This window comes from Dermacentor variabilis, chromosome 6, assembly GCF_050947875.1.
Source record: "Dermacentor variabilis isolate Ectoservices chromosome 6, ASM5094787v1, whole genome shotgun sequence".
NCBI lineage: Eukaryota > Metazoa > Arthropoda > Arachnida > Ixodida > Ixodidae > Dermacentor > Dermacentor variabilis.
The window spans coordinates 157,734,141-157,750,482 of NC_134573.1; the positions used below are offsets into that span (position 1 = coordinate 157,734,141).

The 16,342-nt window shown below is 45.9% G+C and overlaps 1 protein-coding gene across 3 annotated transcripts in view; it reads left to right on the top strand.

Moving 5' to 3' along the window:
• LOC142585548 (uncharacterized) overlaps nt 1-16,342 on the top strand; it is a 209,922-nt gene that overhangs the window by 175,617 nt on the left and 17,963 nt on the right. For all 3 annotated transcript variants that reach the window (XM_075696382.1, XM_075696381.1, XM_075696383.1), the window contains 2 exons: nt 1,148-1,275; nt 16,203-16,328. In XM_075696382.1, the coding sequence (XP_075552497.1) occupies nt 1,148-1,275; nt 16,203-16,328 (254 nt within the window). The remainder of the gene's footprint in view (nt 1-1,147; nt 1,276-16,202; nt 16,329-16,342) is intronic.

A 16,342-nucleotide genomic window follows, 5' to 3' on the forward strand; every position in this document is an offset into this window, starting at 1 on the left:
CAACAACAACAACAACAACAACAACAACAACAACAACAACAACAACAACAACAACAACAAAGTAAACGCATGCACACACGTATACGCGTGCTTGCACGTAGCTATACACCACACAATAAAACAGAAAAAAAAGGGACACCAGATTGCAGTGAGGTTCCTTCGGCTGTGTTGTACTTGCTACGCTGATTGAAGCCTTTCAAGGTGCAACGCTCCTCCATTCTACCGCCATTGCACGAACACGTCTGTGCGTGCGTCTATTTACCAGTTCGCGTTCGCTCCTCCCGCGGCTCCCATGCCAGCGGAAAAAGAATCTTCAAGCCGTTCCGTTTACGAATGTCTGTTTTTCGACTCCGGAACGACGCCGAGCGGCCCTTTGAATGCCACATGGACCATTTCCAAATGTACCTCTCTCCGGCTCTTTTGAAATTGCGGGCAATGGCGAAAGCGATGAAGTCTCCCTCGGGGGTAGCTGCGTTTGCAAGTTGTCGTTTGAAGGAAAAATTCCAGAGCGAGAGCAACGCAGCCACCACCTCGGGGGCATCAAGGGAATCTGCACAGACGCCGAAACGGAGACTTTCGTTCGCGTGGCAAAACAAAAAAACACATGTTTGATTTCTGCGATACAGCCCGAGTTCGCGGAAAGTGCGCGTGGACGGTAAACGTCTGTAAAGGCGTCCTTTGCTCAAACGGGTCCGGATGAAAGTAACGACCCGACTGCAAGCGTGTAATCAGAATCCGGCACTACGTCTCGTTAGAGTTCATTTCAAACGTGTGCTACGATCGACCTCAGCGCGTTCATTTCTTATCCTAAACTGTTACGATTCCTGCCGCAGATATTTTGAATAAGAGCGTGTCGTCATGAAATTGTGAAGCTGTGTCGTGATGAAATTGTGAAATTTTTCTTACGCAAGCGACCTTAAATCGCTTCCGAGTGATAGAGTGGCACGGAAGTTCATTCGATTGGGGCGATTTGGAGAGACCCTTGCGTACTTTGATTTAGCTGCGCTTTAATGCCGTCATCATAATCTAATCATAATTAAATGCCGTCATCACAATCGTCAAATCCTCATGTCGTAGTGAACCGCAGCTTTACTTACGGCACTCCCAATTTCTTTTTTTTTTTTCCTGCTTCGTCCACACTGCGCAGGCGTGGACACCCGAATGCGCTTCAGCCTGGAGCCAGGACGCGGCGAGTCGGGCTTCGCCCAGTGGATGGACGCCACGAAAATCGTCGTCCGGCTACCCGACGGCATTCCGGCAGAGTTCCGAAAGAAGGTGAGTTTCGTGACGATAATGTGGAAAGTTGGGCTAGTTGGGGATTAGTCACCAAACCTTGCTGGTGAAGCAGCGCACTGACACGGACACAGTGAAGACACAAAAGAAGCGAGTGTCGTCTTTTCTTGTGCGTCTTCACTGTGTCCGTGTCAGTGCGCTGCTTCACCAGCAAGGTGGGATGTTCAAGTGACAAGCGTGCTGCGCCAGCAGTGTTTGCACGTGCGAGCAGCTACGTCGACACGCGAGACGCAAAAGTTTCGAGCTGGCGTGACCTACAACCGAGCTGTTGCCTCTGGCACAAACGAGCTCTCCTTGCTGCGAAGCCTGCTGGTTTGCTGCTCTAGGCAACAGTGCGGCGTTGTCTCGAACGAACTTGGCTGCTGTAGAGAGTTTTCGCAACCCGAATTGGCTGCAACAGGTGTGTTATTGGAGAGAGTTGTACACGGGGCTGGCCAGGTCCTATCGAGTAGAAAATATATTTAGGAGGAGTAAAAACAGGTGGCGCCAACAGTCGGATGCGTAAAAAGACGGCGCCCAGATGGCTGCACAAGAGGAAGCGACAATATTGCTGCGCGTATACGTAAGTTTGACGACTGAGAAGTCCTCGTGAGTATCACTTTGTATCCGCCGTCACGATTTCAAAAAGTGTAAGATTACATTGAATAAAGCATATATATACTATAACATGGCCGCCTTCCTCCTTCTCGCTTTCTTTATGTACTTCATTTAATTAACCTCGCTGCCTTCTACTTTTCTCTTTCCTACTCCTCCTACTTCATTTAATAAACATGTATCATCTTGTCGAACCGCGTCATAGTGCAACAGTCCGCTTGATAGCGCGTTTAGTAACAAGAATATCCGTCAGAGCGTGCGCGCGCGAATTCGCCTGCGTCGCAAGTGTCTCGCAAAATTTTCCCTGGCTAGGTAAAGAAGTAGCGTGTGCCTACCAGGCCCAGCCGACGCTTTAAGCTCGTAATTACTGGTGTTTGGAATATCTTCGAAGGGAGGCGGGAGAATAAAACCACGCGCATCCCTCGCATTGTGGGTGTTTGTTGTAGGTGACGTTATTGGTGGCGGCAAATGAGCGTTTAATTTCTCTCAAAGTGCCACGAGCGAATAGTGGCGATGATGATATTCTATAAGCCGCACTTTTAGACACCTTCGCGAGTTTCTAAGCATCGTTGAGCGTTTCAAATGTCTCGACGTGCCTGCTAGCACGAGCGAAGAACGGTAAGAGACAAGTAATTATGAGACGTTCAAATCTCCCGCGCAATGTGGTCGTTTCGTGTGTGCTTCCTCCAATTGCCAGCACACATAACTTGCAATTCATTAGCATCATTTCCTTATTGAAAGCACTGCGCAAATAATAGTTGAAGTAGGGCACATCTACGTGCCTATATAATAAGCGTCTGTCGTCCAAACTCAACGCTTTCTGGTGGCACACTGCGAACTTGCTCCTGGAGCTCCAGCTTACGTAACGGCAAATACATTGCGCGTATTTTCATATTATTTTGCGCACTGTTTCGCCTGTCGTCGGACGCTGACACTCTGTGATGCGCGAAGACAAAATTATTTATCTAAATGCGCACCGCGAGCAGCTCTCTTCAGTTGACAACCGCATGGAACACATTTCGACCAGGGATGGGGTCGCCCCTTAGCTCTTGGAAAAAGTTTGTGTTGATTTATACCTGAAAAAAAAAAAGCGTTGTTCTGGCAACGAGACTAAACTGGGCGTGGTGGTACATGGCGAGAACGCGTAAGTGTACGAAACCAAAACAAGGACACCGGAGGCGAGAAATATATATTCTGGGATGTTCGGGTGCCAAAAGAATGATATCGTTACGACGCAAGCCTAGGGCGGAGGTGGGGGAGGGGCGAGACTCCGGAATAATTTTGACCATGTAAGGTCCTTTAATATGCACCTAAACCTAGGTTCCCGCGTGTTTTTTGCATTTCGTTCCCACCGAAAAGCGGTCGCCATGGTCGGCACCGCACCCGCGACCTTAAGCTTAGCAGTGCAACTCCGTGGCCATTGAGATACCGCGGCGGCTGAGAAGGTGAGACCCACAATCACATTTGTCACGCCTCCGCTGCCTTTGTTTCGGTTTGAGCTGTTACTCTCTTGTTTTTCATTTATGTCACACAGCCGAACGCTGTTTTTTTGTTTTAGAAATATATTAGCGCACGCGCTGTATGCGGTGCCCTGGTAGGCAGAGCTCGTAAACACGACGCGTACTCAGTATGTTTGCGTATACCTTTCGGTTTTGACGCGGGAAAGTTCCCAGCAAGGTATCGTACCTCTAAGAGGTCATATTATTCATTCTAGAAAGTGGCAATTTGCTGGATTCGTTCTGTTGTAGTCGGAGCGGGTTTTAAATGGTTGGCTTCGTAACGACTTAGAAGAAGAAGAAGAAGAAGAAGAAGAAGAAGAAGAAGAAAAGAAATCAAGAAAAAAGTGGGGGTAGGGAGGGAGGGGGGGCGGAGGTGGAGCTGAACCGATCTGGCTCGCATAGTGTATGGCGTGGAGAGTAAACACGAGTAGCCTGAAAATGACTCTCGAGATAATTGTCGCGAGTTGCAGTAAAACGGATTTTTCAATTATTAGGCAGGTTTTCTAGCGTTCGTTCTTCGTTGTCTCTCGATGAGCCCGATGAGCCTCCTAAAAGGCTGCGCTACATTTGGAACGACCTCTTAATCCCTCAGCTATTTAGGCAGATGCTCGCGTGTACTCACTGCCTCTTATTCCCGCAAAACCTGAACGCAAAGGTTCCTTGTGCATATACACGAGGCAGATTATCCACGAAACAGCACTTTCTCTCCACTGGCTACTTGTAAGTCCGGTTACTTATCGACCGCATTGTTCATCAGCTTACGCTCTCCGTCCGCTATCTGTACACAGCGCTAGGCACGAGCTTTCCTGTGTCTTGCTAAAGCTCTCTGTTTCCGCCCGGCAAGCTGTCGAGCTACTCTATAGTGAAAGAACCTGGCCTGTTAGCTCAGTTGCGAGATCATCTCATCTATAATGCAAGACCTTCAGCGAAGCTGCCTGTGCCGTCGTCGTTGCGCCAACAAAGCCGCCGGTTGATGCAACTGTTGCGAGCAGCGCAGTTAGCTGGCACGATAGTGCGTTTTCAAAGAGCGTACGTATAAGGAGAGTACGCTTTATAGCCGTGTTCGTCATCGTTGTCGGGATTCGCATCCGCTTCAGTTGAGGCAGCGTGCCGGCGGCAATGTACGAAAGCAAGCAAGCTTATTTGACGACGTTTTCGCCTAAAAGCAATGAAAGTGAACCGATATCGTTACTGAGTCTGTATTACTCTATCACGAGGTCTTTCCACCCACATCCCGAGCACGCCACATTCGTGTTTACTGATGAAAAAGAAAAAAAATATGTGGCCATTTAGCGTTAAATGCGAGAAAGATGCGTTAACACTGCGTCGCACCTCTTTGAGGTTACGAACCTGTGGTTTAAACCGCGTTTGGCGCATTGCGAAACGTTGTTGAGGAGCTCACTCAACACACCTCTTGCGTCATCGAAGAGCGAAGTGCAACTGATGGTCGTCCGGAGCAAGCCAATGTCAGTAGCACCACATATATATATATATATATATATATATATATATATATATATATATATATATATATATATATATATATATATATATATACATATATATATATATATATATATATATATATATATATATATATATATATATATATATATATATATATATATATATATATATATATAATGAGTCTCGAACTCTATGCCGTCCTATCGTCCTATGGTGACAGCAAAAGATTGAAACCAACACTACTCACAACTCGACTTGTCATAAGCAGTGAATATAGCCTTACGGCGGGGAGAACGTAATGTACGCCCCTCTCGCTTGCGAACTCTATCCTATTGCATGCGCCTATACATATTGCAGATGGAAATGGCGTCTCCCTAAGCAGGATTCATCGCCGTTGTCGCCAGCAGCCCGTCTCCTCGAGGCGCTCGGCAAGTCTTCCATCGTGCACGCTTTGCCATTTGCGAAGCGTCTCGTTCCGGTAGTTGGACGCAGCAAGAAACACACCGCGGAATGACGGGAGCGCGTGGTTACAGGCTTAATAGAAGGGATAAACTTCTGCGGCTTACGGCAGCCTGCCTGCGCCGCGGTAAAAACGGCACGCGGCATTTATGGGGAGACTTAGAGACCCCTCACGCCCGAAGGTGGCTCGGGAGTTGTCAGCGTGATCCCTTATTAAGGCATTCGCCTTGCGTCAGGCGTACGCGCGCGGAAACGAGCACAGGTACATCCGGTGGAGTGAGCGCAGATCAAAGGATTTTCGGGCCCGAAGTCGCCTTAGAGCGTTTTGCTTCCACTTAGGCTGTAGTCGGGAGGAAGCTAAACGTTGCGACTATCAGCCTCGGGCCCTCAAAAGAACATAAGGGATTTGGCCGCGGATATGTTCTTCGCCGAATGTAAGTGCAGCGTTATATTTTGTGGGGAAAGTCTTAAGACGGCGCCGGAGGCGCCTTGCTCCTCGAGGTTAGACACAGCAGTCAAGCTCCTGCTTTTATAAGGACACATCTCTTCCGCCTTTTAGTTTCGTGTGTCGCGTCGCGAAAGGCGCGCCTCTGTAAGTTGCTTCCTTAACCGAGAAGATCGCCCACGCTTCGCGTTGAAATGCGTGCGTGGGATCGTCTGCACACTTGATTTTTCTTGCGGGCGTGAGTCGGTTTATGCGATTGCAGGGGCGTATGCATGGGGCTGTATTTTTTTACTCCTGCGAGTCGGCACTTTTGCGTTCTGGTGAGCTTTGGGCCACGTACGAGAAACTGGGCAGCGTACGTTGTGGCAAAGCGGACCGTTCGCGATCGTTTAACAACTCGTTATTTGTGATTTGTGGGCTTTTTTTTTCTCAAGCCTTTTTCATATCAGGGGCGAAGCACACTTCTTGGCACTCACGGTAGTTTCCTTGTTTCAGCGTGCTATCCCGTTGCCCAAAGGCGCTCGAGCGCACACACAAACGCCCTCCGTGTGTCCGTAGGCTGTTGAAGTTTGAGTTTCGCAACCGTTAAAGAACGTTAGGATACGATTTTTTTTTTGCTCTTTCGTTATTACTTACCTGTTGATGTTGTCGGTTGTTTGTGGAGTTTGTAGTCCGTAGTTCTCATTCAGATATTTCTTCTTCTTTTTTTTTTTTGCAGCTACTAAGCTTGCAAGTTGTGTATGTCGTGAGACAGCAGGGTTGAGTATAGCAGTAAGTTGTAAACACACACCCACGCAGTGAGCGGAGGCGAACGCGACCGTCGTGTACTCCCGCTAGATTGAGTTAAACGCGTCATTTCCGAGTAGAAAGATCACGGAGGACGCGACGAGAGCGTGCGTCCGCGGTCCTGGAGTGATTGGACACCGGCGTTCCCGGGAGAGATGGTCCTGCGAGGAGCGTCGTTTGCTGATTGAAGTCGCCGTGGCGCGTGTACGGTTGCTGTCCAGGCCGGACGATTGGCAATAAACTCATTTCCGGAATCTGGCTGACGGCGTTCACCGATTTTCCGACACGGGTGACGCTTCGCTTCCTTCGGTTCGTGCCGCTTGCGACTGAGAGCCTCGCAAGGACTCTGTGCGAGTTTTTTTTTTCTTCCTGGGATCAACGTACAACTTGCAATCACAGTCCGACGTGTTTGGTTCGGACGAGAGTGGCATGCTTCTCAGAGACAGTGAGTGTTCCGAAATGAACGATCGTTCTTCGATGGAGCAAGTACTCTGTGCTTGTTCAACGCACTGGTAAACTTTTATCAACAATACATCGTAGGCACTCAGCACTGCGTCGGATAGGCAATGTACGCGAGGACTGCATTCGTAAGCCTAGCAAAAAAGTATCGTTTCCTGCTTCGCACTTCAAACCCCACCCGTCTGTTCGCTCGGCCATCCAATCTGACCATCGTCTACGGAGCGCTGAAGTGCTATGTAGCTCCTTCCGTCGTTCGGTAAGAAAATGACAAAAGTTCGTTGAGTAGTTCGGATAGTTCCGACGGTAAAACGGAAGAAACGTCGTTAAAGCAACAAGAATGCATTTCTATTCCGATCATCTGGCAACGTCTTTCGCTTCGATCCGTTGCACAATATCAGCGAGGACAGGGCAGGATATAATTGGCAGTTGCATGTGTGGACGACAAATTTGACGTTTTGTGCAATAAAAAGCAGTAGTTCTCAATTTTCAAAATGCCAAAGACTTTCTTGACTGGCTCACCGAGATTAAGGATAGCATTGAATACGTTGGTTTTCGTGGAGGCCTTCACGGAGTAACATAAGTAGAGACTAACGGGTTCAGTGCTGTGATATTTTTTGCTTCCAAATTAGAACAACTCTCGACACCTATGTATCATTTGTGCAATCCGCTGTAACGTTTTGTTCTGTATTACAGAGCCTTTGTTCAGTATAGGAAGTGGAGGCGCTGACGCCGGCGAAATCAAAGGCGAAAATCAAAGTCAGAAGCGCGGTTGAATGTCGTTGACATTCCTCTCTTTCGACTTGACCTAAACCTGGAGAACAGAAGCTTGCTCAAGGATATCATTGTAAAGTCGTTTCATATGATTGCAATCTGTCGTTTCGTACTCTTCCTTCCCAAGTCTTTCTTTCCTTTTTTTTTATTTTTTTAGCGCAACAATGTATTCATTACATTGCCAAAGCCTTCTGGAACGCTGCCGCAAATCTATTGCACTAGCCTACGTTTTTCTTTGCCATGTTTCTAAATGCGGTCTCGGCGGACCTTTCAGACTTCTCCCCAGCACCATTGGGAGCACGCAACCGCAGTTAAGCAAACGGTAAGTTAAGGTCCGTTCGCTTTCTCGATCGCTGAAGTACTCCGGCGAAAGTGAGTAGTTTCGGCAGCAGTAGGAGGATTCGGAGGAGGCATGGTTGCTGGCGTTCGCTGAGACCGAAGTTTCCGCAAGAGCACCGTGCATCGTTTATAATGACGGCGAAAGGACGAAATGGTTTTGGCACTTCTGGTTGTTCCGTTGCACCACAGACGGCGCTTTCGTTTGCAAGGGCAGGACATGAGAGTTCTTTGCCGCTTCAATTGCACGCTTGATGACAATTCGGTTATGCAATCTCTTCTCTCCTCTTGCTCTGTGCTTTATATATATATAAAGCACACATACTATTGGAAGCGCGCGAAATGGAGGTCTCTGGAGTTGACGTCGAGGCGATGGTACGTGGCCTGCATAACCTGTCGGTTCGTTCAGCCCTGTCTTGAATTGCAACTGTAGGTGAACATTTGTTTGTAGTCTGGTTCAGTTCCTTTCTACCTTTTTTTACCCACAGAGGTATCTCTATATATATATATATCTCCACAAGTGTCTACATCATGGTCCAGTTCGCGTCCCGTTTGCGGTTGCCGCCTTTCCCCTCGACAGTACACTGGTTTCGAGTTCTTTACTTCTTCCAAACGGAAGCTGCTGGATACCGGCGCAAGCCATCTCAGTCCTTGAATGTCGCTCCCTTTTCCTGAACGCCGCTTTTTACTGACTACCTCTGCTTGTTCATTGCTTTTTTGATCCATCTTTACGACGTTCACACTCATTCGTTCTCTTCTGTTCTTGGTAAGCTTCGTTAATAGGATACCGGACTTCTAGAGTGGCTTTATACGTTCTTCTAAAGTTTCTTTACGAGATCTTCTAAATGCTTCAAGTTATCCATTGTGTCTACGAAACATTTCTCTTTTATTTACACTTATTGGTAAACACTTCTTTCGGATAATCCTCTGTTCAGTGGCTTGGCCATATCTCTGACGGAAGGCTTTCTTTTATCAGATCAGCCCACACAACCTAAGTTGAGCATGCCGATGTCTATGACGTATATATATATATATATATATATATATATATATATATAATTAGTAATGCGTAATCTCTGTTTCTCCCTCGTGTTATGTCGGCTGCACGTTGTAGTTCACCTTAGAATCTGCACAGCGGTGGAGAGAAGAGCTGACGTCATAGGGCCGCAACAGAGGATGTGGGAAACATCATACAGTTTTGTCCGCTTTATATGTCCTATGAGATGCGACTCAGAGAAATGTGATATCATTTTTCATTGCTGAGTTACGAAGTTATAAACTTGATAGTTTCGTTTTCTGAAAATTTGTGTTTTTTGACAATTTTTAGTAAAACGTTGGTAACCTAAATATGAAATTCGAAACCAACAATCACTAGATTGTGAGATTTTCTTTTAAATGCAACAAACTTCGTCAAGTTTGGTGCTGTGGTTGCCGAGAAAAACGAATTCTCCTTTTACATGTATTTAGATAGGAGCACCCTAGCTAAAGCTTCCTCTTAAGTTTGCTTTTTCTCAATGATATTATAATGCAGGTGAAGCATGCTTTACAGGAGAAAAATAAAAGCGGTTGATTTCATCTTGCGTTTCGTAGTAGCTTACTAAAGCCACTCGAACGCTCAGAGAAATGCGACCGGTGTTGCCGAAGCCTCCGAGTATTCGTAACTCTGAAGAGCGTTGTCTGATTTTGTTCTTAATTTTAGTTTTTCTCCATTTCATACAGCATTTCATGCGGTTTGAAATTTTGATATTTTATGCGTTTTTGTTTATTTCGACGAAGGGAAGCGACTCAATGGGAATTTGTTCCTGGAAACTATATAAATCAAGTCTAAAAATTGCATTGTTGTATTGCCTAATCCTAATTTTGAGCTGACGGTGCGTTGGTCAGCTACACGTTATCCATTTTCGTCTGGGCACTTTATTGTACAAAGCACTTTCGTTTCAGCGCTTTATTCAGTTTAGTATGCAAATCGTTGTCACAGAGAAAGAAGATGAAATATATAGGAAAGTGTACAAATCTCATAAAGAAAATATAATATGAAGTAAAATTCTATATTGAGAAAACAGAACTAAATTGTACGATCCATATAAAATGGAGCGCAGAACGCGTGTAGCGTCTATTTAGGAAGGGTAGAGACATTACGAAGGTGTAGTTGAAACATAACAGCGAACAAAAGGCCGTAGTCAGCGCGTTGCAGTTGTCAGTAGTGTGTTATACGCCTACTATTAGGTAAGTCGGCACACAGTCCTATATTCGTTGCATTAACTGCACCTATAAACTTACGTAGGGCCTCTGATTGTGTATTTATACGTCACCTGTGTATCTTGTTTCGTAATAAAATAAATATATAAAACAAACAACAAATTGAATGAAACAATATCTATTAGATCGCAGGCGCCTTGACGAAACATCGGTTCCAGGGTGAGGCTTCCTTTGTTAAATCACTGCTGACCATTTCAGGTCTGCATCTTCTTGTGGCACTTTTGCTTTTTTGGATTTTAAGTTGTGCGTGGCCATGTGTGCGCAAGGTACATAAGTACCTCGTGTGTTTCTCAATATGCGAACCCGGTTCACAGCGTGCCCATATTTTCTTTGTTTTCCTATGGGACGAGGAGCTTGTGGTGCGACTAAGGGCCCTAAAATCTCCTCACGCTCCAGCTGGACCGTCGTAAGCACGAGTGCAAAGCGCTTCACAATGCTTTGGCTAAGCTGTGTACCGTCGTAAATCTGTGCGCCAAAGACCCCCCCCCCCTCCCCCCGATTTCGAAATAAGGCGTCGTTGCATTTCGAAACATCATCCCGATGCCGACCTGAGTGCTCTTTTTCGCGCGACGTCTCCCGTGAGCGCCGAATTCCATCCGCGACACATTACGGTCAGTCTCGGAACGCCTACGTAAATATCGCATTTGCGAGGCACCGGGTTAGGGGAGCGAAGAGCGCCGGTGCACAGAGCTTGGGCCAAAGGCGTTTCTCGCCATAGTTTCGGTTAGTTCTGGGTTATGGCGTCGCTGTTTGCCCACTCGACAGCACTGTTGAGCTTTGCACGGGATGTGTTCACATATGGGCGATGCCCATTCATTCTGACGCCTACGCTTCGGTTCTGTGCTCGTATACGCGAGCCACGGGGACGCCTGGAAATAAACGGCGTACACCGACTCGGAAGGAGCGATGCGTGATTATTAAGGAAGGAGCGCGGCACGATGGACAGGCAAGGCTTCCGCTGGTGTCTCGACCATGAAGACAAACTCTGGTACTCAAGTATTATTGCGCAAAAAAAAACAAAAAGACACGGACGTAAGAGAAGAAGAACACGAACTCTAGCCTCGTTTCTTAAGGAACTCGCAATGCTTGCGTGAAACGCCATTTAATCGAGAAACTCGCATACTCGTTTCTGATATCTGAGGGACAAAGTTTGTCGAACATTCTTTCTTCATCGAGGCGTGGAATATCAGAATAATATTTCCGAACAAGGTTTTCAGGCAAAGCAACATTGGACCCGCACTCCTTTCTTTTAACGGATGACACTTGAAGCTGATTTGCTCCGTAGGAGTTTCAGCGATCCTTTTGCCCGGTTTAGTTAGGGGTTTTGCAGTGATTCTAATTCCTGCTATAAACGAAAGGCTAGCTTCTCTTCCCTGTTCTTTCTTTTTTCTTCTTTTGGTGCAGGCGTTTTCGATTTCATAGCCGAGTCACTTAGCGTGACAGAGGCTATCGGGTTTCTTCCGGCCCCCCGCAAACGAAATATTTGTTATAATAAGCACACGTATTGCACGTCTTCAAATATATGCTGCAGGGAACGCCAAGCCGGTGAAGAGAAAATAGTCACTGAAGCGATTGCTGCATGTGAGATTAATGGGTGGGCCCTCAAGAGTTGGCCATGTCAAGCGCTTCTTCGAGCATCAACCTCTCGACGCCTCTTTCAGCTTTGTCGCAGACTGCAAAATTATATACTAAGGGAAAATTTCAGCACCTGGTTTTACCTCTGAGCGGATCCGCCGTGGTGGCGTTGCGCTACTAAGTACGAGGTCGCGGATTTCAATTCCGGCAACGGCGGTCGCATTTCGATGGGGAAGAAACGCAAAAAAAAAAAGAATGCTCGTGTGCCGTGCGTTGGGTGCACTTTAGAGATCCCCAGATGGCCGAAATTAATTCGGAGTCCTCCTATAAGAACGGGGAAAAGAATGCAGGGAGCGATTATAAACACACACACACACACACACACACACACACACACACACATATATATATATATATATATATATATATATATATATATATATATATATATATATATATATATATATATATATATATATATATATCCCCCTATAAGAACGGGGCAAAGAAAGCAGGGAGCGATTATAAATACACACACACACACACACACACAAACACACACACACATATATATATATATATATATATATATATATATATATATATATATATATATATATATATATATATATATAATATGAACGAGAGGGAAGGAGGTTAATCGAAGGGCCCGATTTTTATAGGTCCTATCATAAGAAGCCGACAAGGACACCAAGGACAACATAGGGGAAAAACTTGTACTTAATGAATGAAATAAAGAAACGATAAAATACTGGAAATGAAAGTGGATGAAATAACAACTTGCCAAAGGTGGGTCCCGAACCCACAACCTTCGCATTTCGCGTGCGACGCTCTACCAATTGAGCTACCGCGGCCCCGTTTCCCCATCCACTTTCTTGGATATTTACGCTTCCTTGTAGAACCCTGGGAGTGTTAACCAGCGCCACCACTCACAAACCTTGGCGGCGGTTGTGGAACATCCTTTCTGCCGCAGGCGTCACGAGAACGTGATTTTTTGGGTGAAGGCAACCGGTCAACAAACCCACACATGCTATCTGAAAGCATCAATGTTGCCGGATTCGAGACCCTCGTTATGTAATGAACGAGAGGAAAGGAGGTTAATCGAGGGGCCCGATTTTTATAGGCCCTGGGTTCGGTCCCCACCTGCGGCAAGTTGGTATTTCATGCACTGTCATTTCCGGTAATTTATCGTTTCTTTATTCCATTTATTAAGCACAAGTTTTTTCCCCTATGTTGTCCTTGGTATCAGTGTTTGTTGGCTTCTTATGATAGGTCATATATATATATATATATATATATATATATATATCACGTAGGCTGCTCGTAAAGCCATTGCATAGCTTTTACGATACCGCTAGGAAAAGTCGATTTTGTAAGGAAATGTTTCTTTTCTTCTTGATGACTCTTTTACATTCTCGTCCATGCACTTACGAGCGTTTTATGGGTCATCTGAACCTGGCCGGTGAACCTATTTGCCTTGATGTGGTTATATCGTGCCGGGCGGCAGGCATGATGGTTCTTATGCCCGGGCACATGGAAAGCGGAGGGAGCATTAAAGTTTATGTGGATGATTTTACCGCGCTGGCGCGCCTTTTAATGCATGCGCCTTCGGCTGGTTGTATATACGACCTTCATCGCAGTATCCGGAGTCAACATTGTGTGCCCAAGGGGCGTTTGAATGGATTGGACCAGTGACCGTTTTCAAGCCAATATCTCGCGGTTTCTTCTCTTTCTCTCTCTAGTTGCTCTCTCTCTCTCTCTGCCTGTCTCTCTCTCTCTTTCAGGAAGAAATTTAGAAGGTATTAAGCGTGCATTGAACGATATTTATCGCGTCTCCGTTGACATAGCGTGCCACGCGCGTGGACAAGTGATATGACACCCGAGAAGCTACTCCGAGCGTAAAAGAATATTTCCCCCATGAGAGGTGCTGGTTGGGGCATGGCAGCCTTTTGAAAGTTTTCGTGTTTGCGATCTCTCGTCTCGCCTTCTTGCATTTGAAAGAAGTCGGCCCAGCGGATAGCGACACGTAAAATGTTACCCTGTGTCCGGCGGTTAACACTTTTTCGCAAGCTCAGTGGTTTCGTCGTAGGCGTACTGCGTCCGGTACTGCGTCCAGTGCCATTAACGCGAGAGCGTTAATGGCACCGTGTTGCAGAAAATCCGGCGTGGGACGTCGGTTCGGCAAAAAAAAAAAAAAGAAGATCGATACAAATTTCGAACCACATATACTCAGCCACTCTTCTACCGCCAGAGTTGCTCATACCTTGTCTTTCATTCTTTACAAAGTTTTTCCTCGGAATTTTGAGAACGGCAGCCCACAAGGAAATGTAGTGAAAAAAAAAAACACCGCATATCTTTTATGTTAGCCCTTCTCAGACTGAAGTCTTAAAGGTGCGAAACAACATCAGGAGATCGGCCGACACAAGTGGCCGCGTTTCTACCAGAAAGCTTGCCTTCGTGCATCGCGTTTCCAGCCACCGTTTCCCGGTAAACGTTACGGTTACATAAGCTCCAGTTGCAAGGAAGCATGAAAAGCAGTCAGGGGTCTGTTAATGCTATCGCGTTCCACTCTTAAAGACGAAGCTTAAGCGATCTCCAAATTTTCTTATTTGAGTTCGGTTTGCGTAGATTAACTTACGTGATGCGTATACCTCTTTTTTTACGATCTCTCTCTCTCTCTCTTATTTCCTTCCTAGCTTTTCTTTTTTTATGCTTTATGCACTGCAACAGTTCATCATTAAAACACGTTGGTGTTCGAGGACTCGAAGCTAGTGCTTAACTTCGTCGTCGTCGTAATTGTCCTTCCAAACCTTCACGCCACCGCGATAGTCACACATCCAAAAAAAAGTAAAATAAAAAAAAACAGACGACGACAGGGAAGAAAAGGACGCCGCAAGTCAGTCGTCGGCACAATAGCGAGCGTGCTCATGACAGGTTCTGCTCGGGCCGTGTAATCGTAATAACTGGTCGCGGCCTACACAATAGGCCGATGAGTTGACGCACCATTGTTAAAACTGCAGATGATCATACCGTCCACATCGTCATCGTGGGAGGAATTATGCTCAGGCCGGGTCAAAGGCCTTTCTGCAGGGTTCTCCGTTCGCCTTCTTCTTCTTCTTCTTTATTATTATTATTATTATTTTTGCACCAGCTGCGCTCCACTTTCTGCCTCCGAATTACCTAACCTGGTAAATCGTTCCTCACGCCTGCCTTGCTCGGTTAGGTTTCTCGTCCTTTGGTATATTCGAGCTAATAAAGAGGCAATCGGCCATCTTCATTTCACGTAAACTATAGTAAACCCGTGCTCTTTGTTTGTGTGTGCCTCGTTTTGCTTCTGATAATGTTGCTTTCGCATTTTTGTCTCTTCTCTTACTAACATACGGATTTTCACTTCTTTATTTGCCCCTTCCGCTGACCCTAAATATTTCTTATTTATTCCTCGTTAAGCTCCGCACAATTTCTGCATTAAGTCGAGAAACGGTATCTCATTATCTTTCGAAGGTTCATTTGATATGTGAGCGGATCTCGCATTGGTGTTGTCCGTATATGCGTATGAAGAAGCCTTTGGGGACTCCTTGAATATACCGGGTAATGACCGACCATCCTATAGTTACTGGACTGTGCTTTCGAAGCTATTTCCGCTTTGATGAGATAATCTTTATGCTCTGGTGTTCGTGTGTGTATCGTGCTGCTTGATATTTCCTTCTTTTGTTTCCTTTTTTTTTACTTCACTAACAAATTTGGGATTTCTCAAGAAAATCTCTCAACGAAAACTGTCATCATAACAGCGTTCACGTATTGAAACTTTAGAAAACGTGTATATGTGTTAGGCTGACGATAAACTCTACGCTGTGGGGTAAATGGTATGTATTACTGTAGTGGATGCATGAAATGGGTCTTCTTCTTTTTTCTTTTTCTCTTGAGATCTGCTTTGTGTTGAGCCAGTGGTCGCCTGTCATAGCACTTGTCTACAAAAGCGGCGCAGCTGCATAAAAGTTTGCGAAACTTAACAGAATTGAATCTTGCCTTTTTTTAAGCTTTCTTTATCTATTCCGGCATATGCTTCAGAATAGATGCAGTAATAAACCAGCACCGTGTCGTACGGATAGGGAATAACTTACGTCAAGGGAAAGCAACAAGGATTACTCAACTAAGCGACACCTGCCGTGTTTGAAATTCACGTTCCATCTGGAATCTGAAGTTTGCACCATTGACTTTTTTTTTTTCGTCGTGTTCAGATCTGGTTGACGCTAGCGGAGCGCTACCTGGCAAGTCGGGACCTGGACTGGGAGGCGACGGCGCGGTTCTGCTTCAACGAACGCTGCAACCCTGACGACGACAACCTTGGCGTGCAAATTGTCAAGGTGGGAAGCCCATC